Raw genomic sequence first — 26,361 nt, 5'->3', positions numbered from 1 at the left:
CCGTCCAGTATGGGGAGAGCAGAGTAAACAGCACCCGGAAAGGCTAGTGTCAGGTGGAGAGAGACTGAGCCGCCAGGGAGATGGGGAGCCCGTGATGTGTGAGCTGGGCTCTGAAGCTGTCGTCTGGGCCAGGAACGTCCCAGATTGGAGAACAGGAGGTCCAGGCCTCCTGGAGCCGCTGGGCACGGTGCTGGCCAGGTGGAGCCCTCTTACTGTGCTAGGACTTGTGGGTGGGCGTGGTCATGGGACATCTGTAACCGGCCTGGGTCCCCCCATCAGGCCCTTTATTGGAGTCCATTCTTGGGCAGTTGGGCTCCCCGAGGGGAGCCATTCAGAGGCAGGGCTGGGCACAGCGGGGGCTGCAGGGACCGGCCCCCGGGCTGGTCAGCACAAAGGGGAGCCCCAGAGGCATCTGCATGTGAAAGGCGGGTGGGCATTTACTGCATCCTGTCTCGGCCACTAAAGCACATCTGCTGGGCCCGGCCCGGCCCAGCCTTTTTGCGGCCGGCGGAAGGAAGCAGGCTCGGCCTCGGCCCAGGGCAGCCTCATAAAGCAATTCCCACCCAGGACTAACGGACCCGCGACCCGTCCCTCTAGTGTGCGCCAGGAGCCCCGGGACCCTGTGAAAACCCAGGCCCCTCCCAGAAGGTCTTAGAGCCAGAGGAACAGGGCCCGGGAACTTGTCTGAAGTGCGGCCTAGGACCAAGACCCTCCTTGATGCTCGGCCACCCTGGCTCCGTCGGGCCCCAGGGACACAGCCGCCCAGGAGTGGCGGTAATAATAGTAGCTACCAGGACTGTGAGAGAGCTGGGAGCCTCCCTGCGCTGCCTCGTCGCATCCCCCGTGTGGCCCAGCACCTGCCAGAGGGGGCTCTTAAGGCTATCAGAGGGGGCGGGCCGTTTGTTTGAGTTCGTTTAGGCCAACAACAGCTTTCCTGACTCACCCTGGACCTTGGACAAGGTGTGTTTGTTGAGAATGCCCTGTCGCTCGTGCTGCCGTTTCCTCTCTGCGGGTGAACTAGGCTGACTTCAGAGTTGGGGGCCAGGTGAGAGAACGATTCTCTCTTCCCAGGCCGAGTACTGGTTTCGTAACATCCACAGTTTAGGCTTCCCAAGGCAGACGTGGCTTCCTTCTTGTAAACCATCCCCCTAGCGCAGGAAGGTACTAAGTAAAAAGTCCAAATCGTCACCAGCCCCATCCTCGTCATCCCCCCAGGGGGACCCTGTAGCTCCTTCCACGCCTTTTCCTCTGTGTTTCCCCCAAAGCGCAGGGGATTTTAAGAAGCCGCCCCTTCCCTGGCTGGCTCTCGTCCAGTTCCATGGTCCCCCCGTCACACCCCCCACAACCCCCCACTCCTTGGGCAGCACTGATGCTCAAGAAACATGTTCTGTTGGTTCACAGGTCACTGGAGGCTGGAGTTCCCCGCAGATCCCGAGCCAGTGGTCTCAAACTTATGTCGCCTCAGAGCATTTATCTCCTAAATGAAATCTGAGATAGAATCCCTCCAGTTTTAAAAACAGATAAAAGAGCAGTGTTTGAATGGTGTGTATTTTCTCTGTTCAAATCTGTAATACCGATTATGAGGTCAGTCCGTGAAAATGATGAAAGTGTCTTTTTTATTTTTTTTTGGCCACACCCCACGGCAGGTGGGATCTCCACCAGGGATCAAACCCACGCCCCCTGCAGTGGAAGGCGGAGTCTTAACCACTGCGGCTGCTTCCCACTAGCTATCTATTTTACATTTGGCAGTGTATATATGTCTATGCCACTCTCTCACTTTGTCCCAGCTTACCCTTCGCCCTCCCCGTATAGCACAGGGTGATCAGCTCGGTGCTTTGTGACCACCTAGAGGGGTGGGACAGGGAGGGTGGGAGGGAGGGAGACGGAAGAGGAAAGAGATATGGGGATATATGTGTATGTATAGCTGATTGACTTTGTTATAAAGCAGAAACTAACACACCATTGTAAAGCAATTATACTCCAAAAAAGATGTTAAAAAAAAAACAAACAGTACTAAAGTCTGGGGCAGTGGACAGCTCAACAGTACATATGTGAATAATTTTATATTTGTGGCTGGAAACAACCTGCATGTCTGTCAGGAGGCGACAAGGGAATAAATTATGGTTTATCCAGACTGCGGAATATTCCCCAGCAGTTAAAAAGAGTGAGGTAGCTCTGTTTGGTGTTGACATTAGTTTATATGAGGTGAATGTTGCATATAGTCAGTGAAAAAGTTACAGAGTAATGTGCGTGAAATACCATTTTTGTTCTTGGACTTAAAGGAGACACAACCACCCTCAGGTAGAGCAGTAACAGAACTGTGACCCTGACTTGCGTGGAGGGAAACCGAGGGACATTGTTGTGAAGCTACCCACGGCTCCACTGTCACGACAAGGGCTGTTTCTGGGTTTCTGATCTCAGCCTCGCTGGGCAGGAGCCACCCTATGGAAATCAAGGGCAGCCAGGCTGGGGGTTCTGGAGCAGAGTTAACGGTTTATCCCAAAGATGCCGCCTCTGGTAGGAAGGCCCTGGCTGATTAGGAAGTGAGCATGGCACGGGTCACTCATGGGGCCCACAGGTGGAGTCCTGATCCCCCAGCCCCCCAAGGATATACAGAGAAGCCGTATTGGCAAAGCCCTGCCCGGGCCCTGCCTGTGGCGCTATGCAGGGTGACTTCCCGCCACCCTGGGGCTGGCAGGATGCAGCCCTGTTTATAGAGGAGGAATAGGGCTTGCTCAAAGCCACCTCAGGAGGAAGGAGAGTGGGGGCCAGACCCTTAGCAGGGCAGGTGCTTCCCCTAAAGGAAGGTAGGTGTCAGCTCTTGTGGGCGAGGACGTGGGTTTCGAGTCCCAGCTCTGCCCTGTGGTTGTCATGTGATCTTGGGCAAGTTCCTTAGCCTTTTTGTGCCTCAGTTTCCTCTCGGGGAGCTGTTGTAACTACTGTTGGGGCTCCCTCTGTCCTGGGCGCTCTGGGATGTCTGTCAGGATGAGCCAGCGCCGGTTTACCCCAGATTCCATTTGCTGGGTTGAACTTTGCCCTCTTTCTTAATGGTGGCCCCGGGCGAAGCTCTCTGGGCTCCGTCCAGCAGGCCTCCCTCACCAGCTGGCTCCTCCGGCTGTCCCAGTTCCCTGGGCATCTGTCTTCTTGTCCGACTACCTGCCTCGAGGGCCCAGATGTCCCGAGCACCCGGCCCCGGGCCTGCTAGAGGTGTGGTTGTCATTGTCACCACCATCGTCTTCACTGTCATTCACTGAGTATTTGCAACATGCCAGGTGCTTCAGGACAGTCCTGTCAAGTAGCTACTGCTAGTGCCCCATTTTACAGATGTGGAAACTGAGGTTGGAGAAGGTTAGGTGACAAGCCTTGGTCACACAGGGACGAGGTGGCAGAGGTGCTGAGGGTGTGTCTGCTTCCCGAGCCAGGCTCCCACCTTACCCGAGAATGCCTGGCTCTGTCCCCTGCAGCGCCCAGCACTTGACCAGCCTGTGACCACGTCAGGGGAGGGCTAGCTGGTGGCTAACCTTCCAAGGCTGGGGAGTGGACCAAAGAACCCATGGCTCCCAGAAATGTGCCCTTAGGTTCCTCGTATCCCTCTGGGCCTCAGTCTCCCCCTCTGCGAAAGGAGCCACTAGGTTGGATAATCTCCAAGGTCTCCTCTGGTTTCTAGATTCCCATGCACTTCATTCTAAATTGAATTTATTAGTAACTAGTAAAGTGATGTTGTGGGCTCAGCGTGTCCCTTTGATCTGAGCTCAGAGGCCCAGGCAGGTCAGAGAGAACATACTGGGTGGCGGGTGAGGTAGCCACGGGTGTGGAAGGTGTGCCACGTGTTTCGTAAGGGCCCTGGCTTCAGGCCTGCCCGACGTCTGTTTGACCTCGTTGCTGTCCCCCTGAGGTCGCTGGCTGGCTAGCCCGGCCTGAGAGGCTCAGCCAGGGCCACCTCCATGCGTCACCACTGCTCTTGTTCTCTTCTCTCCGTCCAGACTTTGGACTGTTTCTTGCCTGGTCTCTGACGACACAGTCTGCCCAGCAGAGTGTCCGATGGAGAGTGGGAGGGACCTCCAGGGACCTAGCAGCTGGCTGTCAGCCTGGCCAAAATGTCTACTCTGGTGGGTCGGTGGAAAGAAGGGGGAGATGCAGCAGGCCCAGCCAGAGCTACTGGCAGAGGCCTTACCGGTGTCCCTCAGCATTCGTGGCCCCGTGCTGATGCCGGCACATGGTAGGGCTCATGGTGCGTCCTCTGTGCCCCACCCCGGAGAGCCAGAAGGCTAGGCGCTACTGTTAGCCCATTTCATGGTTGGGACTCAAGACTCCCAAGAGTCCGGCCCATGGATGCCCGGCCAAGGGCATGTGCAAGGTGCAGGTGCCGGACCCCATTGTCATGGGGGAAAAGCCCTGCTGTTGCTGCTGCAGCCAGAAGGCATCTCCCTGCCCCCAAGCTGAGGCCCTACATCAGGGCACATGGGGAGCTGGACCTGGTCCCTCTCAGAATCAACGTGGGTGCCCCTTGGTGTGTGTGTGACTGTATTTTTCTTTCTTTCTTTCCTCCTTCCCTCCGTCCCTCCATCCCTTCCTTTATGACTGTATTTTTCTACTGCAGAACTGCCCCTGCTCTGTTCGTGGGCTCCTGTTTGACCTTCTATTTTTTAAAAATTGGGTTCTTAGAACAAATATGCACTTTGCGAGTTTCAATTTTCCAAACGTGTGTTTTCAATCTCTGTGGCTTTCTAAAAGGAAAGCAGCCGCAGACCTCAAAGTCAGACAGTGGCCGGCGCTGCCGTGGCGCTCTGCTAGGTAACGGGATCTTGGTGCTGGTGGGTGGGGAAGCTGCCGTGGCGCTCTGCTAGGTAACGGGATCTTGACGCTGGTGGATGGGGAAGCTGAGGCTGATGTTCTCTGAAGGTCTCGGCTGGGCGCTGCCGCCCGAGTTTCGGTTCATAATGACCCCCTGAGGTGTTGTGGGTGTTCTTTCCTTCTCTGAGAAACTGAAGCATATCTGCAGCTGTGGCCATTTCAGTAGTAACAGGGGCCTCTTCCCCATCAGGTAGCGTCTTGAGTTGTAGCCCCAGGGGCAGAGCGGGCCTGGGTCAGGGAGGCAGGAATGAGGGGAGACACCCCTCTCCTCCCCTGCACCTCCCTTCCCTCCTGGTATGAGTTTCTTCTGTCTCAGGAGAGGATTCCAGGCTACTTGACATAGAGGTGGCTCTGGTAGGAGACCAGAATTTCAGCCCAGGGTGGGCCTGTGGACCTCGTCTGAAGACGAGCCCAGGGATGAGCAAAACCAAAAAAAACAAACCCTGCTTCCTCTGCGATGGGGGAGAAGTCACCCATCCCCTCTGGGTGCTAACCTCATTTGTCACTTCACGTTTGACCTGCCAGCCTGCAGCCTCACCTTCCCAACCAGGAACCACCCAGCCTGAGGGTTCCTCCCCGTCGCCGTCCTGTTGGGTTCCCTCCCCCGGGGCGGGGGTGAGATTGGGAGTCGCCATCAGCCTGGCCTCCCAGACCTTCCACACGTGCCCCCTCTGTAGGACCCAGCCCGTGCCCCTCGGAGCCCCACGTGGGCGCAGGTGGTGAGAGCGGGGGAGGGGAGGTTGTGGCAGCCACCACGCGCCTCGCTGCTTGGTCACAGGGTGGCTGGGGCGAGGTGGGTGAGTGCCCTGCCTGCTCTGGGCAGTCGGGGCAGGTAGAGCGGGGAGGGAACTAGGTTGGGGGAGCCTGCCTGCTGGCCACTGGCCGACGTGCTCGGCTTACGTTCGGTGAGCACTTACTGTGGGCCAGGCCCGAGCAAGCGCACTGCAGGTCTCATTGGAGCCTCACAATGTGAGGCTGTTTTCATCCCCATTTTCCAGATGAGGAAACTGAGCCACAGAGAGAAGAAACAGCTTGTGGAGGTCCCACAGCCATTAAGTGGCAGAGCCAGGACCAGCCCACGGTCATCAGACTCTGAAGCACTTCCTGGTCGCCTCTCGGCCACCTGGCCTCCCGCTCAGTATTAGAGCATCTTTCTTAGGCATTTGTTCCTCCGCCTGCAGAAGGCGTGACTCACTCCTCACCCTTGTGCCTAGGCCCATCCTCCGGCCCCACTGTGCTTTCTCTTCTGGAACCCTTTAACAACCTTGCCCCAGGAAGGATTAGAGACGGGCGCTGGAGCAGTGCCGTCCACAGGCGGGATTGGCAGTGAGCGTGGGGTTTCTTCCTGAAGTTCTCTGGAAAGCAGAATGACTTGGTTGCATTACCAGGTGGGCCCATCAAATCCAGAGTTTGGATCAGTTAAGTGCTTCTCATAGAAAAGCACTGCTGTGCTTCAAGGGCTGTGAAAGCCAAGTGGAAAGAGGACGGGCTCTGCCCGGGCAGGGGCTGGGGTCTGGGGGGCTTCCTGGAGGAGGGGACATATGAACCAGGCTTTGACGGATGGGTAGGATTTGGCCATAGAGGAGGGTGAAGGCAAAGACTCAGGGTGATGAGAGGGCCTTCTGGGTCAGATGAAGGTGACAGATGGCTGGGGTGGGGTGGGGTGGGGACCGAGCTAGGAGGGGCCTTATCCAGGGCAACCTCCTCGCCTCCTGCCCAGCCCCTCTTTGGCGAGCCCAGAGGGCATCAGGCTGTGGAGCAATGCCAAGGTCAGTCAGGATGTCCAATAATCGTCCTAGCACTCTACCTGCTACCGAGCGATAATGAGAAGGTTTCCATTATTTTCGGGTGAGCGCCCCTGGCAGATGCCGACAGCCAGCAGATGTGTGAGGTCTGAGGTGATTTGCAAGGGACCAGTTCCTGTGATGCTCGGTAATTGCATCAGGCGACGTCGTCACTCAGAGCTTGTCCTGGCCTCCGGGATGAGGTAAAGGTCAGTTCAAAGAGCCGTTGGGGCCACGGGAAGTAGGGGCAAGTACCCGCTCTCTCAGGGGGTCTGGGGAGGGTGCAGTGGACTGAGGCCGTGGTCTCAGAGGGGCCATCTAGCCAGAGCCCGGCTCTGGGCTGCCAGGACCCTGCGGTAGGCCCCCTGTGCCCAGGGTTCTTGGGTGTCAGGGGATGGGGTGACATGTCATGTTCTGGAGCTGGGCCCAGTCCGATGTTGAAATCCTTTGGATTCACTCCCCTTGGGAAGCCCTTTGCAGACTGTGCTGTGGCCCTGAAGCCACGCCTGGCTCCGGCTTTCCTGACATTGGATTCGCGTGTTCCAGGCCTCCCGAGTCTGAATCTGACCTCTGGCAGCAGACCCCTCCGAGAGATGGGAGGCTTTGGTTCTTTGGCTGTCTTAGTCTGCCGTAACAGAATACCACGGCCTGCAGGCTTAAGTAACAGAATACCACGGCCTGGGGGCTTCAGCACGGAGGTTTGCTTCCCACAGCTCTGAAGCCTAGGCATCCAAGACCGAGGGGCCGGCAGGGTGGGTCTCTGGCGAGAGTCCTCTTACTGGCTTGTTCGGTGGCCACCTTCTGCCGTGTCCTGACACGGCCTCTACTCTGTGCTCGCAGGGAGATCTCTGGTGTCTCTTGCTGTAAGCACACTAATCCTGTCGTATCAGGGCCCCACCCTTCTGTCCTCACTTGACAACCTTCATTACCTCCTGAGGGAGTCGACATACGATTTTGTGGGAGGGACACAGTTCAGCTCATAGCCCTGGCCATTCAGGGCCTCCCCTTCAGTGCTGACCCACCTTCTCACACTCTGTCCCCTGTGCACGCACATGTGTGCCCCATGCACACCCTTCCCCACCCTGGGAAGGTTTCAGTGTCCTGCCCAGCAGGGCCGAGCTGGGCCTGCCCCGGCAGGTGCCTCCCTTACTGGGGAAGCACCAGCACCTCCACCCCCTGGACCAGAGCCTGGGCCGCCACCTTGTGGCCAGCTGCGGGCCCGTGGGCTCCGCTGGTTATAAGCCGAGAGACCTTCTCGGGTCTCTGCCCCCCCCCCCCCCCGGAGCCTCTGTTCTGTCGTCTCTGGAACGGGGACCGTGGCTCTTGCCTCCTCAGCTTGTTTTCTCAACATGTGCTTAGGGCCCCCTGTGCTCCAGGCACCGGGCCCTGGGGGGTGCATGTAGGGGACACAGGGTGTATGTAGGGGGCTCTGCCCTTAGGGGGTGAGGATGAAATCAGATCATGGATACTGAGCCCCAAGGCAAGGTCCAGTGTAATGTTGTATTCATGCTTTACTATTTTAATAATAATAATGAATACTTCTGTTTTTTTTTGTTTTTTTTTTTGCGGTACGCGGGCCTCTCACTGCTGTGGCCTCTCCCGTTGCGGAGCACAGGCTCCGGACGCGCAGGCTCAGCGGCCATGGCTCACGGGCCTAGCTGCTCCGCGGCATGTGGGATCTTCCCTGACCAGGGCACGAACCTGTGTCCCCTGCATCGGCAGGCGGACGCTCAACCACTGTGCCACCAGGGAAGCCCCTACTTCTGTTATTTTTAGTAACTAAGAAAAATGAAGAGAGAGGACCTGGGACTTGTGCCAGAAAGTCAAAAGGGGGTGCGGTCAGGGGCACGAATGGACAGACCCACAGGGAGGGGCCTTCCCCAAGCATTTCCCGCCACTTTCCAGGGACTGATTCAATCCTAAAACTAGTACTTTGATTTTAAAACGTGTTTTGGATGAACTTATGTTGTATTTCAAAGGAGAACAGTGGCTGAAGTGTCCTGAAGTGAGTTCTGTTATTTACTCGTTTTTTTATGGGCATCGAAGTTGTGTTTGGAATAGCAGATGTGAGGCACTGTCATCTCACTGTCACACCGATTGCTCACTGTTCTGAGAAGGTCACATCATAATCCATTAGGAATAATTAGTCCCCCGGCACCCCCTGCCTTCTTCTCTCAGCTGCTCCATTAACTTGGGTGCGATCGCACATCCCGGGTGCCAATCAATGAAGATCTGCCCGTAATGTACAAGGTGGTGCTATTAGTTACAATGTATTAACTGCCTAATTTAAAAATACAAAAGCTGTCTTTATGAAGGGCAATTAACCACTAAATGTAATTGATAATTCATAACCCCCTGATTAGGAAAGACAAATACTAAGAAAGAATTGATTACGACATTGTCAGCCTCTCTGTCTGCGTTCGCCTTGTTGTCAGGAGATCTGCCAATTTTTTTCCAAATCGCACCTGTCCACTCCAGTGCTCAGAGGGTCTGAAAGCTCACCGTAGCGTGGGAATGCGTGTCTTCACCACTGAATCCTGTCTGTTTCCGTCAGGGCACCCTTGGGGGAAGCAGTAGGCGTGGTCCTAAGGAAGGGTCCCCCTCACCAGCTGTCATCTGGACTTTCCATCACTCAGTCATTCAGCAAACGCTTATCGGGGGCCTGCCGTGTGCCAAGCCCTGTGTGAAGCACTGGGGGTGCTGAGGAGCGCCCAGCAGGCCCCATTCCTGACCGCATGGAGCACATGGGTCCAGGAGAGAGACGGTGAACAGATACAGAAATGAGACGATTGGAGATACTGGTTAGTGTTAGAAAGAAAAACCTGGATAGAGACAGGGTAGGGGCAGCGTCCCACAGGATGGTTGGAGAAGGGGACATACAGACCCTCCACCTTTTCCCTAGGATTTCTCGGGCCTCTTGACTTGTAGCCTGGTGTCTTCCGTGGCCCCCCACCGTGCTCTCTGCAGATGCCAAATATGAAGGCTCCCTCGCTGTGGCCCGGGGTTCATCCAGGGAGGGCTGTGCGCTCTGGGCCAGGCCAGAGGTGTGGCCAGCCCACCTCTTCTCACTGCCCCCGGCCCGCTGGCCCCCTTGCTCGGCCCCCACGCCAGCCTCCTCTCCTGCCCGGCCACACCTGCAGCGCTGACGCTTACCAGGTCCCCCCTTCCTTCTGCCGGCCGCTCTGCCTTTGCCTCTTTGCTTCCCTTCGGGTCTCAGCTCCGGAGCTCTCTCCTCCCTAGGGAGGCCTCCCCGACTTTCCCACCCTCCCTGGCCACCCTGTCTCTTCACCTGTTTGGTCCTTCCCAGCACCTCTCTGTTCTCAATCCCCGATTCCCCCTTCCTTTGTGTGGTCTCCGCCCCACCTGCCGACTGAGGGCTCTGGGGGTCAGAGAGCCTGCCTGCGGACACCGTGGCGTTTCTGTGCACCCACCCCAGCCAGGCATTTAGTAGGTGCTCAACAGCTGCCTGTAGAAGGGTTGAATGTTATTTCACTGGGGTCTCTTCAGGCATCAGCTTTGTGGCTTTGCATTCGGTGAGCCTGCCCAGGTGCAGCTGGGATGCGGAGCCTCCTGTGAGCTCAGACGGGAAGGATGTCGGTGCCGCTGACACTCTGCACGCATCCCAGGCTCACCTCACGTTAACTCGCCCGTGTGCCTGGTGACTCTGTCTGGCAAACCTTTCTTCGGTGACAGTGATGAGGAGACACACCTCAGCTTGGCCCCTTGACCTTTGTATTTGGGAAAGTGTGGGTACAGAGTCAGCTCAGTTGCTAAGTGGAAATGCTCGTTGTGACGGGAGGTCCAGAGGGGTGGCCAGGACGCTCGGAGGTGACCCCCGCGAGGCTGAGCGGCATGGTGTGGTGGAGGAGGTGTCGAGTGCGGGAGAGCTGGCATGTGCGTGGGCAGTGTGTCCCAGGGGAGGGTGGGGACATGTCCCAGGCAGAAGGGGAGGTGCGGGCAGAGGCCAGGCGGGAACCTTGGGGAGCCTCAGCTGTGTCAAGCGCAGTGAGGGTGAGAATGGTCTGCTCCAGCTCCAAAACCCCCGGGGTCAGTCGAGGCCCAGCTCAGGGGCCCGTGGCGACCTGGCCTGCGCCCTCGGAGAAGCGCCTGTCCAGCCCCCTCCGCAGCAGGCCACACTGCCTGCTGACAGCCCCTCCACCTGTCTCCCCACTTCCAGACTGAAGCGGTCCCAGCTGAAGGTGAGGTTCTGCACCAACGAGTCGCAGAAGTCCCGGGGAGACCTGGTGGGGATGCTTCGGCGTCTGGGCTTCGACATCTCAGAGGGCGAGGTGACCGCCCCGGCCCCTGCCACCTGCCTGATCCTGAAGGAGCGAGGCCTGCGGCCACACCTGCTCATCCACGACGGTAGGCCTGCCGGGCCCTGGGACCTGGCTGGGGTGAAGGCGCCTCCTTTCCAGGTGGGGCTGGGGAGGGGCCCCTTCTCACCTGAGCCAGACCACGGGGCAGGACACAGAGGTAGCACGTGGCTCCTGTTGACACCTGTGGGCTCCCTGCTGGGCACCCGGCCCCATCCATCCCGGCCTCATACCGGAGGGTGTTTGGAGGCAGGTTCCAGGTGGCTCCTCAGAGGAAAACCCTGAATGTGCTTTCTGTGATCTAGGATGAAGCAAGGTGGCAAGGAATTGTCAAGGGGGCAAGATTTTAGCCTCTGGGGTGTGTGTGTGTGTGTGTGTGTGTGTGTGTGTGTGTGAGAGAGAGAGAGACACACAGAGACAGAGAGAGACAGAGACGGGGGGATGAAAAGCTAGACTGAGGTCCATAGGTTTCTGAACTATATTTGTGAAAACCAGCCCTGCTGTCTGGCAAACGGCACAGGTTTCCTTCCTGATATTAGTCTGAATGAAGGAAAAGAGCCCCTTGGACCCTCAGCGGGGAGTTTTGCTGGAACAGAGAGGAAGGAGCAGTATTACCTGGTGCTTTCTGAATATTTAAAAAGAAGAGGGACTTCCTTGGCAGTCCAGTGGTTAAGACTCTACGCTCCCGATGCATGGAGCGCGGGTTCAATCCCTGGTCGGGGAACTACGATCCCACATGCTGCGCGGTGCGGCCAAAAAGATAAAAAGAAGAGACATAGCAACGCTTCAGAATTCAGGACACTTTTCTTTAGTTGCACTGAGCCTTCTTCCCTCCTTTGCACTTGGTGTTTTGATTTATAAACCTCTGGCAGAGACAAGGATGATCTTCCGCCTCCGGACAGGGGTGGGCCTCCAAGAGATGGAGGGAGCTCCCTGGAGGTCCGGGTGTCCAGTCCACGACTCTGGCGCCAGTCGAGGGCGACATGCCCAGCCTTTAGAAATCGTGTTTCTCCAAATGCTTCCTCTGTGATCTAGGATCCCTGCCAGTGTCTTTAGAACAGGTCCTTAAAGAAACAGAAAAACTTAAGAAAGAAAATCCTCCCCTCCCCAGGGTGAAGGGAGGGGTGGGGTGGAACTACCAGAGGTGAGAGGGAAACTCAGAGTTTGCCTTGAAGGCATCGTTCATCAGTGAGTCCAACAGGCAGATGTTAGAGCTTGAGAGGCTGAAGGGGAAGCCAGGTGCCCTTCCTCACCTGTAATCCTGCGTCTGTGTTTTCCATAGGTGTACCTGACTTTTCAGACTTTGAATCTTTTTCAAGTTTTATTGTCGATAAATCTTCCCCCCAACATTTTATTACGAGAATTTTCAAATGTACAGCAAAGCTGGAAGAATTTTACTTGGAATATTTGTATGCCCTTAACCTTGATGTTACCAGTGACATTTTGCTATATTTTCTTCATTATATGTCTACCCATCCCTCCATCCATCTATCCATCTTTATCTTTTTGATGCATCTCAAAGTAACTTGCAGGCATTGGTACACTTCCCCTAAACACTTCACATCATTAACTAGAGTTCAATCTGTTTAGTTTTTTCTTTTCATGTAAAATTTACATGCAATGAAATACAAAAATCTCAAGTGTACTTTTGCTGAGTTTTGAAAAATGCACACATCTGTGTAACTCAAACCCCTATCAAGACCTAGAACATTCCTGGGACTTCCCTGGTGGTCCAGTGGGTAAGACTCCACGCTCCCAATGCAGGGGACCCGGGTTCGACCCCTGGTTGGGGAACTAGATCCCGCGTGCATGCTGCGACTAAGAGTCCGCATGCCGCAACTGAGACCCAATGCAGCCCCCCCCAAAATGTATATATTATATATATATGTATATATATTAAAAAAAAGACCTAGAACATTACCATCACCCCAAAAGTTCCCTAATGCCCTTCCCTATTAGTCCCCATCCCCAACCCCTATAGAGGCACCCACTGTTTGGATTTGTTTCCATTATAAATCAGATTACTGTGTCTAGAATTTCATATAGATAGAATCACACAGCACCTAGTTTTTGGGGTTCCCAAGACCACCCTCAGGCTTGATGATTTGCTAGAAGGACTCACAGGACTCAGAAAAGCTGTCCTACTCACAACTATGGTTTATTACAGTGAAAGAATACAGATTAAACTCAGGAAGGGAAGAGATGCGTGGGCAGAGACCAGGAGAATCCAGGCGCGAACTTCCAGGTGCGTCGTGCTGGGACGCCCTTCATTCTCCCAGCAGCGCGATGCGTGACAGTACGCCTGAGGTGTGGTCACCCAGAGAAGCTCACTGCAGCCTCGTGCCCAGGGTTTTTATTAAGGGTCAGTCAGGTAGGCATGCAGCGCCCCTGTGACTGACCTTGGCTACTCTGTCTCCAGGCCCCCAGGTGTCAAACGGATGCAGCATAGCCCAGGGCCCCAGACACACAAAAGCGCTCTTTCCAGGCAGAATATTCCAAGGGCCCAGAGGTGATCTCCCGGGAGGTGGTGGTGGGCCTGATCTGAAGACAGCCTTTCTTTGGATGTGCAGGGTTTGAGCAGCCCAGGCCTGCTGAGTTAACCGTTCCTAGTGTGCACGGCTTCTTTCCCCCAACATACTGTTTGGTTGCACGTGTCAGTAGGTCTTTTCCTCTTGATCGCGGAGTGGCATTCTATTGAGTGAACATCCCATGGTTTGTTTATCTGTTCCCCTGTTGACAGATACCTGAGTTTTGGTTTTTTTAAAAATTAATTAATTTTTGGCTGTGTTGGGTCTTTGTTGCTGCGCATGGGCTTTCTCTAGTTGCGGCGAGCAGGGACTACTCTTCGTTGCGGTGCGCAGGCTTCTCCTTGCCGTGGCTTCTCTTGTTGCAGAACACGGGTTCTAGGCGCATGGGCTTCAGTAGTTGTGGAACGCAGGCTCAGTAGTTGTGGCTTGAGGGCTCTAGAGTGCAGGCTCGGTAGTTGTGGAGCACGGGCTTAGTTGCTCCGCGACATGTGGAATCTTCCCCGACCAGGGATCGAACCCGTGTCCCCTGCATTAGCAGACTGATTCTTAACCACTGCGCCACCAGGGAAGTCTCCTGCCTATGGTTTTGAACTAAGGGAACTTCTGGGGTAATGCTGGTGTTGGAGTGGGGGTGCCAGGGGTGGGCCCATCATCTTTCAGGATCCTAACACACACTCTGTGTGGAGCCAGAATTCCTTCATCTGTAAAATGGGAATAGCACCCGTTCCTTGCCCACCTCTCATGGCAGCTTGACGATCAGAAAGAGCATCTGAGAAAGGGCCAGGCAGACAAGGCAGACACAGGTGTTCCTGGAAGGAGATGAGAGGTGGGCCATGTCAGCCGGGGCTTTATCCTTCTCTCTCTCTCTCTCTCTCTCTCTCTCTCTCTCTCTCTGTCTGTCTCACCAGGAGTCCGCTCGGAATTTGATCAGATCGACACGTCCAACCCAAACTGTGTCGTAATTGCAGATGCAGGAGAAGGCTTTTCTTATCAAAACATGAATAAAGCTTTCCAGGTGCTCATGGAGCTGGAGAATCCTGTGCTCTTCTCACTGGGAAAAGGGTAAGTCAGCTGCAGAGAGAGTCGTTCATGGCCACTTTGGGTCATGCTCTGTGCGTCTCTGACTTAACAGAATCAGCAGAGAAGATGGGAAAAGTGGGTGTGGGGTGGACGCAGGGTGACTCCTTCTTCCTTCCCTCCCCTTTTCTTGCTTTTTTTCCCCTTCATTTCTTCATTCCTATCTTTTGATAATTTTTGAGGAAATTCCCTGTCTTTAGGAGCTAGTTGGTCAAGCTTCCCTGCGGGCCCGAGGCTGGAAGAGGCCAGGGGCAGGGGAGGATCACTGCAGAGGAGACCCCTGGAGATCTCAGGGGCCTGTGTTGACTGTCCTGAGTTTAGGTGCATTTTCACAGGATACAGCACAAGACTTGGATGGATTGGGCCAAGGGGGCACCTAAGTAGTAGAAAATAGGCTCGAGGGCCTGTGGGATGCTCTTGTCCGGGCCCCATATCTCTGGCCGCACAGCACAGTCTGTGTAAAGTTGTGATTTTGTGACCAACATTTTTGTCCGAGTCTTCAGCCTGAGCCTCACTGTCTCTTTTAAAAAGCCATGTTGGTTATTTTTCTTACCATTTTTTACCACCAAGACAGCACATATTCACTGAAGAAAAATTAGAGAATACAGATGAGCAAAAAGAAGAAAACAAAAAGAGTTTCCAGTCCCACCGCATGAGAAAACAACTGTCAACGTATTGATATACGTCCTTCCAAGTGGTTTCCTGTGCAGAGAGATCATTACACATGCGTGTATTTACATCAGTGTCAAACTTGACCTACTTCTGTCACCCATTTTTAGTTGTTCACCAAACATTTTGTGAACCACTTTCCATACAATAAGTAGATGTCTCTGTGGTGAGGTTATTCCTATCAATTGTTTTTACAGTTTTTTTTTTTTTTTTTTTTTTTTTTTGCGGTACGCGGGCCTCTCACTGCTGTGGCCTCTCCCATTGCGGAGCACAGGCTCCGGACGCGCAGGCTCAGCGGCCATGGCTCACGGGCCCAGCTGCTCCGCGGCACGTGGGATCCTCCCGGACTGGGGCACGAACCGGGGCACGATCCCATGTCCCCCGCATCAGCAGGCGGACTCTCAACCACTGCGCCACCAGGGAAGCCCCTACAGTTATTTTTAAAAAAATAACTCTCCTATAGTTATTGTAACCAACGCCTGCTAATGGACATTTGTGTTGTTTCTAGTTTTCTACCAAAGTAAGGCTGTGATCGGTATCTTTGTGCATTTCAGATGATATGTATTTTTGAGCTTCTTAATGTATGTTGCCAAGCTGCTTTCCAGAAAGCTGTGCAGATTTATTCTGTCCTCAATGGAAGCAACACTAGGATTTTAGAACCACGAGGATGCTGTGGAGCTCTATCCCAGCTTCTCGTGCGGGGCAGGAATTCTGTGGCCGTCTCTGGGGGAGCCTTTCTCAGCTTAGGTGCTTCTGGTGATTGGGAACTTCCTTCCTCTGCCTGCTGAGCAGGGCAGCTATTCCAGGTGACACCAGGGGGCTTTTTATCTGGCCGCCAGCCATTGCTAAGCACTTTATGTAGTTCCATGTTTAATTCTGACCACAACGCTGAGCTGTAGGCAGTGTCATTCCCATTTTACAGATGGGCCTATTGAGGCATAGGGAGGTGAAGTAAGCCATGGTCCCCCCATCTGTAAGTGCCAGGATGGCCAGGAGTGCCCCCCAGAGCCTGTGCTCTGTCGCCTCTAGGCTACATTCAAGAGCAGACATTTGGTCCACACAGGATCTTACATTTTTTTGAGGATGTTTTAAAAATTGGGAGATTTTACGTAAAATAACCAGATGTCTGGATCCTTTTGAGAAATCAGAAGATCTGGCAGTCCTGGCCCCCCATTCCCGAGAGCACCACAGCTTGGCTGGAGCCACTGGTCCGTGAGTTCCGGTGCACCACGGACCTGACCATGTCCTCCTGCCCCTTCTCCAAGTTTCAGAGTTGGTTGCCGTTCATCTTGTACCAACTGTTGTTTTTCTCATAGTAGAGAAATATCTTTTCATGGCTATGTCTCTTTCAAAATAGGCAAATGAAAGATTTAAAGAAAGAGAAGAGAGGATATACTTCTTTTCGGAGCTACAAATATTCTAGTGCGTTTATGATGAAAATAAAATGTGTCCTGTATTAGTCAGTGCTCTCCAGAGAAACAAAAGCAACAGGATGTGGAGACGTATATACAGACAGTCCCTGACTTAGCGATGATTCAGATTATGATTTTTCGACTTTGTGATGGTGTGAAAGCTACGCACGTTCAGTAAAAATCAGACTTCGAATTTTGAATTTTGATCTTTTCCCGTATGCAATATGATGCTCTCTTACGATGCTGGGCAGTAGCAGCAAGTGGCAGGTCCCAGGCAGCCACTCGACCACGAGGGTAAACAACGGATACACTTTACGACCATTCTGTACCCAGATCGCCATTCTGTTTTTCTTTTTCAGTACAGTATTCAATAAAATACATGAGATATTCAATGCTTTATTATAAAATAGACTTTGTATTAGATGCTGCTGCCCAGCTGTAGGCTAAGGTAGGCTGGGCTAAGCTATAGTATTTGGTAGGTTGGGCTTATTAAATGCATTTTTATTTTATTTTATTTTATTTATTTTTTGTGTGTGTGGTATGCAGGCCTCTCACTGTTGTGGCCTCTCCCGTTGCGGAGCATAGGCTACGGACGCGCAGGCTCAGCGGCCATGGCTCACGGGCCCAGCCGCTCCACAGCATGTGGGATCTTCCCGGACCGGGGCACGAACCCGTGTCCCCTGCATCAGCAGGCAGACTCTCAACCACTGCGCCACCGGGGAAGCCCTAAATGCATTTTTGACTTACAATATTTTCAACTTATGATGGGTTTATCAGGACGTAACCCCACGGTAAGTTGAGGAAGATGTGTATGTAAAGAGAAGTTGATTGTGGAGTCTAGGTATGTCCAGAATCTGCAGCATAGGCCGCAGCCTGGAGATGCAGGGGAGAGTTGCAGTCTGAATGCCAGGCTGTCTGCTGGCAGGTTCCTTCTTGCTCAGAGCTCAGACTTCGTTCTGGTTGTGCCTTCAGCTGACTGAACGAAGCCCACCACGCTCTGGAGGGCAATCTGCTTTACTCAGGTCCACTGATTTAAATGTTAATCTCACCCAAGAGACATCTTCACAGAAGCATCCAGAATACTGTTAGACCAAATATCTGGGGAGCTTGGCCCAGCCAAGTTGACATAAAATGAACTGTCACAGTCCCTTCCAAACCTTACCTTCTTCAGTTTGGTTCATTGCAAACCACAGAACCTGGCCTGCTTAATTCTTTTACGCTCCTGGCTTGGTCCTGTAGGCATCCCTGAAGTTACCAGCCCCTCACTAAAGAACAACACAATTAAGAAGATCTGTTTTAGTGACTTCCCTGGTGGTCCAGTGGTTAAGACTCCATGCTCCCAACACAGCAGGCACAGGTTCGGTCTCTGGTCGGGGAGCTAAGATCCTGCATGCCACACGGTGGGGCCAAAAAAAAAAAAAAGAAACTCTGTTATAACTCATTTATGTTAAAATTTTTTTCTTTAAAATTGTCTCTAATTATTAAAAGTTACTATTCCAGATAAGGGGTAGTAGTCAAAATAGGTATGTTGTTGAAAACGAAAAAAAAAAGAGATCAGTTTCTTTTAGCTTTGTAATTCTGTAACACATTCAGCAGTAGGCAAGTGTTTGTTTTCCAAATAAGCAATTAGTGGGGTCTCTAGCTGCTGGGGACTCTGGCTTAGGCTATGGGTTGGGTACTCAAAAATCAGAGAAAGGGACCAACAGCTTCTGGGCCTAGGTCATAGCTTCCTGGGACAGCCCAAGGAACCATGAAGAGCTGCTGTCGCATCCACGTGGGGGTCATTGATGGTGAGGGGCTGTCCTCCACTGGAGTGGGGCTGTGCGGAGTCCCCAAGGAGGCAGGGTGGCGGGGGCACTGGGGCAGAGTGTCCTCCTCCTAGAAACGGTGTGATTTACATTTGGCATCTGTTTGGACCGAGAGTGGGAATTGCCTTTGTAATTTCTTCTGTCATGCTGCCCTCAGAAAATTAAGCTGTTTACGCGACAGCCTATGGAAGGTTAATGGCTCTTGTGGGAAAGGTCAAGTGGTCATTTTGAAGGGAGTTTGTGCTGAATAATCGGAAGGGCAGAAGAAATAAAGCATAAAATCTATCTGACTGCTTCTCTCCGGCTTTTCCCTGTCCTTCCAGAATCCACAGTTTCTTCTTTGTGGCCAGAACACTCAGGTTCTCACCAGACCTGCTGTTGCTTTTATTATGCTAGTAACAAAAGATAAATATATCAGATCTCTTGTGTTTCGGGAATAACCTGGGCCTTTATGATAAAAAAAAAAAAGTTAACTTAGGTGCTAGTATTTACTGTATCTCTAAAAATGTTTTCAGCTAACAGATGGCCTTCAAGGTGCCTTTTTGTTTTCCTGGATGAAGAAGCAATAAAGACAAATTCTGGGCACTATAAAAACAAGGCCAGGGCTTCCCTGGTGGCGCAGTGGTTAAGAATCTGCCTGCCAATGCCGGAGACACGGGTTCGAGCCCTGATCCGGGAAGATCCCACATGCCGCGGAGCAACTAAGCCCGTGAGCCACAACTACCGAGCCTGAGCTGAGCTCTGGAGCCCACGCGCCACAGCTACTGAGCCTGCACGCCTAGACCCCGTGCTCCGCAACAAGAAAAGCCACCACAATGAGAAGTCCGCGCACCTCAACGAAGAGTAGCCCCCGCTCGCTGTAACTCAAGAAAGCCCACATGCAGCAACAAAGACCCAACGCAGCCAAAAAAAAAAAAGCAGAAAAAACACAAATACTAAGTTCTCCAATTTTGATTTATGGAAGTCAGTTTTTCCTTTAGGTTCTAAAAGTCAGTGTAGCAAAGACAGGCTTTTAATTGCGTATTTTCTGCTGCATGTTCGGTTTGTTCTTCCCACCAGGACTAAATTTAAATTTAAGAAAGTGCAGGTATCTGTCACTCTGGAAAAAAGGTTTTGGGGGAGGCTGAGGCGGGCAGAAGGGGTGCCGCGTGGGTGTCCTCGGGAGGTCTTACCGAGGGGAGGGGCCCCCAGCTCCTGCCGCCTCCACACCGCTCCAAGCTGAGGCTGGAGCCCTCAGCTCCAAACAGAGCTGTGTCTGTCGCGACAGAGTGGCCTGTTTTATAATTGTTTCCTTGGTTCCTGGCTAAGCCTCTCCTATGCTGGCCGCATTCTTTCCCTCAGCTCCGTCCTCCGTGCCTGGCTCGCTTCAACATGCCCGTCCTCGGGGAGGCCCTCCCAGTCTGGCCCCTCCCGCAGCGGGCATCTCATGGGGGGCCAGGGGACGAGGCGGTGTCTCCCTGAGAACCTGACAGACCCCCGTGCGCCTAGAGCAGCGTCCGGCCCTTGGGGCCCTCAGCAGGGTGCCGAGTCCGGGAGGCTCCGGGCCTGGGCTCTTGCATTCCTCCCCCTTGAGCTTCAGGTCTCAGCTTTGATGTGTCCTTCTCTGGGCCACCTCCCCGCCTTCCTGTCCCCAGCCTGTCCAGCCCTCCTCAAGCAGAGTGCACAGAGCATGGGGTTCCACCTGTTGTCACCCATGTCCTGCCCTTTTATATTTGTCTGTGGACTTGTCTGCTTCCCCCCGAGACCGAGAGTCCCTGGGGAGCAGCCTGGGTCTGAGAGCATCCCCTGCAAAGGGTGTGGGGCATCTGCGTCCTAAATGTTTTGGGGGACTGCGTTAGCGGATGCCACTGCCCCCCGGCAAGCCCAGGCCTCAGCACCCAGCATCTCCCTCTGCCTCTTGGGCAAATTTTGCTTTATTTGGCCATTCCTTCAAACCCTGGACCTAGGAAACCCTGGACCCATGACCTGGGGAAAGCGTCATACCAAAGTAGTTGATCGTGGAAAAAGAAAAGGAAGCACTATTTTGAGGCTGTATAAATGCAAAATAGATGTCTAGATTCCAGATTTAAGATAAATGAGATTAGGAACCTCTAAGCCTGTGATTTAGGGTCACCCTTTAAAAATGGGAGCATTGGCAGGTCCTAGCTCGGTAAGCAGCGGCAGTTCTCTCTTGGCTACCAGGTGCCTTCCTGCATGTGTGTGGTATCCCACATCCTCGTGGCACGGCCCCAAGAGCACAGAGCCTCGGACCCCGGCCGAGAGGCCCAGGCTCACTTGGAGACCGAGTCCTGTCGTGATGGGAGATGCCCCCTTGGCGTCAACAATCGGGCTCCAGGCTCTAATCCACCCGACAGGAGTGAGTAGCAGGGGACCAGCCCTTGCCAAGGTCAAGGGTTTGGCTACAGCCCTGCAGCCCAGCCTGCGTCCAGACGGAAGCTTCCAAGGTGGGCAGTGGAGGATGCGGAGTGGGAGAGCACTAGTCCCACCTGAGCACCAGGTGAACGCTGCGGGCAGCAAGGCTCCTGCAGCCTTGGAGGCCTCAGGTGGGGCAGAGAGGGACAGGCAGAATCCCTGGGAGCCGCAGAGCTGGAGGAAAGGCACAGCCCTGGGGCAACTCCCGAGCTGTGCTACCATTTCCAGTAGTCACACAGCAGGCTTCAGCCCCCACAAACTGGAAAGTCCTGTGTTCATCCTTTCTTCTCCAGCTCATATCTCCTTTTTAAAAAAATAATTTATTTATTATTCATTTATTTATTATTTTTGGCTGCGTTGGGTCTTCGTTGCTGTGTCCCGGCTTTCTCTAGTTGTGGCGAGTAGGGGCTACTTTTCGTTGCGGTGTGTGAGCTCCTCATTGCGGTGGCTTCTCTCGTTGTGGAGCATGTGTTCTAGGTGTGTGGGCTTCAGAAGTTGTGGCACACGGGCTTAGTTGCTCCGTGGCATGTGGGATCTTCCCGGACCAGGGATGGAACCCATCTCCGCTGCATTGGCAGGCGGATTCTTAACCACTGTGCCACCAGGGAAGTCCCCCCAGCTCATATCCTATTACCCATCTCAGTCTGGGTGAGCAGTTATTTATAACAGTGTTCTCTAATATTTTTGGAGCGGTTTCTGCATGCCAGGCATCGTGTTAGGAACTTCGCCTGCATTATTTTGCTCAAGCCTCACAGCAACCCATAAGGGTAGGTACTGGAGTTTCTTTTTGCCCGTTTTACAGATTAGGAAACCGAGGCCCAGAGGGCTTAAGCAACCCGAAGTCCCACAGTTAAAAAGAAGTGGAAAGAGGATTTGAAACCCTGAGGTCAGCATGCTTCACTAGCCTTCTCTTTGCTTTTCCACATACATGTTGTTTATTTGTATCATTTTTTTAGATTCCACATATAAGTGGTATCATGTGATATTTGTCTTTCTCTGTCTGACTTCCTTCACTTGGTATGATAATCTCTAGGTCCATCCATGTTGCTGCAGATGGCGTTGTTTCTCTTTTTATGGCTGAGTAGTACTCCATTTGTGTTTGTGTGTGTACGTATATATATATGTGTGTGTGTATATATATCACATCTTTTTAATCCATTCATGTCTGTGGACATTTAGGTCACATACATGTTATTTAATGTCTCCCAAATTCGAAGGTTGAGGGGAGGGAGAAGGGTAACTGATGTGACGGGTCTGAAAACATGGTGACAGTCCTGGGTTTCCATTAACCCTGTCTTCAGAGCAGCACAGAGTCAACTACCTTCTCACTTTATAATCGAATGGCTTTGCTCAGAGAGAACTGGGCTTGGTCACCGTGTGTCCCAAGGGATCTGCGTGTGGCCTTGGGTGGCCAGGCAGTGGCAGCTGGGCCTCAGCACAGCGCTCACAGGAGGGAAGATGTGAAACCGTCTTGGGAGGCCCTGCTGTGAGCCAAGCCGTCTTGGCCCCAGTGAGACGGGGAACAAATAGTTGTCTTCTCCTAAAAGCATCTGGCGCCTGTAAGACCTGGCACCTCTCCTGACCCCCAGCTACTAGGAGATGCGGCAGGGTGCTGTGGAACTAATGGAGTTTTCTTCTCCAGGCGGCAATTAGGGTTAATTATTAGCAATTAGGGGTTCACCACATGCTCTGTGGACCAGCTGTCCTTTCGAGAACACAGGTCACTTGTGTTTCTCTGTGTTAGCAACTGGATCCAGCTGCCCCTGGGGTCCCCCACTGTGGCGGGGTCCCCACGAGGCTGGCAGCAGGGGGCCATTCTGACTGAGAGTTGCTGACTCACCGTCTCTCCCCCTCTCGTCCAGGCATGGTGGCCACCACTGGGCTGTGTCGAGCTGACCTCCGTCGGTCATTCTCAGCGTGGCGTCTGGACTGACCCTGGCCGGTGACTCAGCTCTCTGGAGCTGGCAGAACCGGGACAGGGCAGTTTCTCTTGGCACTTCCCAGGCCCCTGGGCTCAGCTCCCCTCGTCCCCTTCTGCTCTTTTCTAGACGCTACTACAAGGAGACCTCTGGCCTGATGCTGGACGTTGGTCCCTACATGAAGGCGCTTGAGGTACCTGCCCTGGGTCTGCCCGAGCCCTCTTCACGTCTCAGGGCCCTCGGGGATGTTTCTGGCCTTTCTGGAGAAGAGGGTGTGCTCAGTGTTCTGAGTGCCTTCTATGTTTTCCAGCTCACCCCCCGCCACCCCATTTGAGGCTCCAAGCCCGGCTCTCCCCCTCCTCTGGAGCTTGGCCTCTCGGCTGCCCTGGTCATCACTCTGCCCCCCAGTCTCTCCCTCTCCTCCCCACAGCCCGTACCGCCTGCCGCTGACCCTGCTGGCCCTCCCAGCATGCTCCGTAGCTCTCCTCTCGGATTCTTGGCTTCTGGGTGTGTGTGAACCTGCCTCATTCCTGACCCTCCTTTGCAGCACCCTGAGCTTGATGTGTCCTGATTAGACTCCTTCCCAGTTCCCTCCTCCAGTTTCCAAGTCTGGGCTCAGATGGGGCTCCCGCTCTGACTCACGCCTAGCCAGCTGCCCCAGCCCGGGCTCCTGGCCCAGGTCAGCCCATGTCATGTCCCGTACCCACCGCTACATTGGTCCCTGCCTACTCGCACTCAGGTGGGAGGGACGGACAGGCTGGTGGATGGGGCCCTGGACCTTTTCCCCTGGAGGGCCTATGACAGAGCTGGGGGTGGTCGGGGGAGAAGGGAAGGGAGGAGAAGCAAGAATGCAGATGAGAGCACTGTCGGGGTGGCCTGCTGTGGACCACCTCCTGCTGAGGTCCGGCACTGGGGCAGGTGGCAGGGTGCCTAGTGGTGGGTGCCCCCAGCATCCCGGGCAGCCCGATGTGGAGTTGTGACACTTGCCTACGAGGTGCGCCTCTCGGCCCATGTGTCTTGCCACTTGGAGGTCCCTGGCCTGCAGGTGCACATTTGGGGCATCTCTCCTTGATTCCCCGGAGGGAGGATTTCACTGCAGAGCGGGTGTTCACCTGTACTTGCTCCCAAACCCATGCCATGTCCTTCTGTCTTTCCCCAGTATGCCTGTGGTATCGAAGCTGAGGTGGTGGGGAAACCTTCCCCTGAGTTTTTCAAGTCTGCTCTGCGGGAGATGAGGGTGGAAGCCCACCAGGTAAGCCAGCGGGTCCTGAAGCACGTGTGTGGGGGCAGCTATTGAGGGAGGCCCAGAGTGCTCCCGGGGCAGCCTCGGCCCCGGAGATGGGTTTGAGGGCTCAGGCAGCCTGCGAAGGTTCCCTTTCGCCCCCCATGAGAGCTGATCTGACTGGAAAGAGGGAAGAAGACAGCAAAGGAGGCCCATTGAATGTTTTCCACCTGGTTAGTTAGTATCAGTATAAGAGTGAGAAAAAGAAATGCCTGTGGCTCTTTTCAAGCCACTTTTGTTTCTTCTCTGGAAGGGTAAGGATTGACAAGTCCTATCAATATATTAAAAATATTTCATGGAAAGACATTGCACAGCAAGATGAAAAGAACATGTTGGAGTAAAATCATGCATCTGGCCACCTTTACATTATAACTGTATTTGAGACAGGTTGCCTTCCAAACATACATCTTAAAAGGAAAAAAGGCAGTTATGGTTTTAGTGTCCCCAGTGCCCATCCTCCCACCTCCCCTTCCCAGGTAGAGTGAGTCGGTCCCCTCCGGCCGGTGGGTTCCTGATGGCACTGTTGAAGAAACAGTGGGCACGTGTCTGCCGGCGTTCAGGGCTGTCCTGCTGTCTGTTTTGGACACGGCACCAGGGGACAGTGTCAGCATCCTGTGGTGAGGCTGGTGCCCCCAGGATCACCATGCTGCTCCCTTACTCTTGGACCGGAACTTCCCATGTGTGTTCCAGTCTAGAGCACTGGTCTCTCACGATGCTTAGAGAAAGACAGCACAAAGCCATGGAAGTCTGGAACCTCTGCGCCCAAACCTCCCCTGAGATTCACAGATGTCAGAAAATACAGTTCTCGGGGGTCCCCAGGAAACACCTAGACAATGTCGGGTGAAGCTGGTAGAGAGGAGAGGCCTGTGTTTTGAATGAGTGAAGACTACAGGAATAAATAACTTGGTTTTCATGACTTCATTTCACAGTGACAATTTTAAAAATTTGTTTTATTGTGACAAATTTCAAATATATACAAAAGCAGAGACAACAAAACAGTGATTCTCCTCATATATTCATCACCCAGATTCAACAATTAAAAGATTTTGTCACATTCCCTTCTTCTATCCCATTTCTTTCTCTTTAAAAATTTACTTTTTTTTTTTCTGTTGTATTTTAAAGCAAATCCCATTCTTTGTTTTTTGTTTTTGGGTTTTTTTGTGGTACGCGGGCCTCTCACTGTTGTGGCCTCTCCCGTTGCGGAGCACAGGCTCCGGGTGCGCAGGCTCAGCAGCCATGGCTCACGGGCCCAGCCGCTCCGCGGCATGTGGGATCTTCCCGGACTGGGGCACGAACCCGTGTCCCCTGCATCGGCAGGCGTACTCTCAACCACTGCGCCACCAGGGAAGCCCATATTAATGCATTTTTGACAATGCATTAAGACACCTAACCATGGCAAAAAAAACCACACACATGCAAAAAAGCTGTTCAGCATCATCGCTCATTCAGGAAATGCAAATCAAAACCACAGTGAGATCCCACCTCACACCCACTTGGATGGCCATGATAATTTTAAAAGAAAAAAGGAAAATAACAAGCATTGGCAGGGATGTGGAGAAACTGGAACCCTCATACAGGAATACTGGTAGGAATGTAAAGTGGAGCACCCACTATGAAAAACAGCCAGTATGGAAAACAGTTCCGTGATAATTAAATGTAGAATTATCGTATGACCCAGCAATTCCGCTCCTAGGTGTATATCCAAAAGAATTGAAAACGGGTGTTCAAACAAAACTTACACGCGCATGTTCATAGCAGCACTATTCACAATAGCCAAAAGGTGGAAATAATGCAGATGTTCATCAACAAATGAATGGGTGAACAAAATGTGGTTTATTGTCACCGTGGAATATTTCAGCTATAAAAAGAATGAAATACTGATAGATCCTACCATGTGTATGAACCTTGAAAACATTATGGTAAGTGAAAGAAGCCAGTCACAAAAGGTCACGTTTTATATATTTAACATTTATATGAGATGTCCAGAATAGGCAAGTCCACAGAGACATGAAATAGATTAGAGGTTGCCAGGGGCTGGGAGTGTGGGGGATGGGGGGCGACTGCCCGTGGGTACGAGGTCTCCTTCTGGGTTGATAAAAGATGCCTGGAACTCGCTGGTGGTGACGGTTGTACAACACTGTGAATGTACTTAATGCCACTGACCTGTATACTTCAAAATGGTTCCATTGGTCAATTTTATGTTGTTTTATCACATTGGAAAAGAAAACCAAACCGAAAACACTCTACCTACCAAAATCAATAGTAATTCCTTAGTATTATCTAATACCAGTCCATATTTA

At 53.1% G+C, this 26,361-nt stretch overlaps 1 protein-coding gene across 5 annotated transcripts in view; it reads left to right on the top strand.

The window, feature by feature from the left end:
* The window catches only part of LHPP (phospholysine phosphohistidine inorganic pyrophosphate phosphatase), a 137,703-nt gene that overhangs the window by 7,600 nt on the left and 103,742 nt on the right, over window positions 1–26,361 (top strand). For all 5 annotated transcript variants that reach the window (XR_013824399.1, XR_013824400.1, XR_013824401.1 and 2 more), the window contains exons 2-5: window positions 10,816–11,003; window positions 14,391–14,544; window positions 22,909–22,972; window positions 23,939–24,031. Coding sequence is in view for 2 of the 5 variants with exons in the window: in XM_079900998.1 (XP_079757124.1) it covers window positions 10,816–11,003; window positions 14,391–14,544; window positions 22,909–22,972; window positions 23,939–24,031 (499 nt within the window). In the remaining 3 variants the exon portion in view is untranslated. The remainder of the gene's footprint in view (window positions 1–10,815; window positions 11,004–14,390; window positions 14,545–22,908; window positions 22,973–23,938; window positions 24,032–26,361) is intronic.

The sequence above is a fragment of the Stenella coeruleoalba genome, assembly GCF_951394435.1.
Source record: "Stenella coeruleoalba genome assembly, chromosome: 16".
Taxonomy (NCBI): domain Eukaryota; kingdom Metazoa; phylum Chordata; class Mammalia; order Artiodactyla; family Delphinidae; genus Stenella; species Stenella coeruleoalba.
Note: the sequence above shows the minus strand (reverse complement) of the source record. Positions and strands in the feature narration are given on the sequence as shown.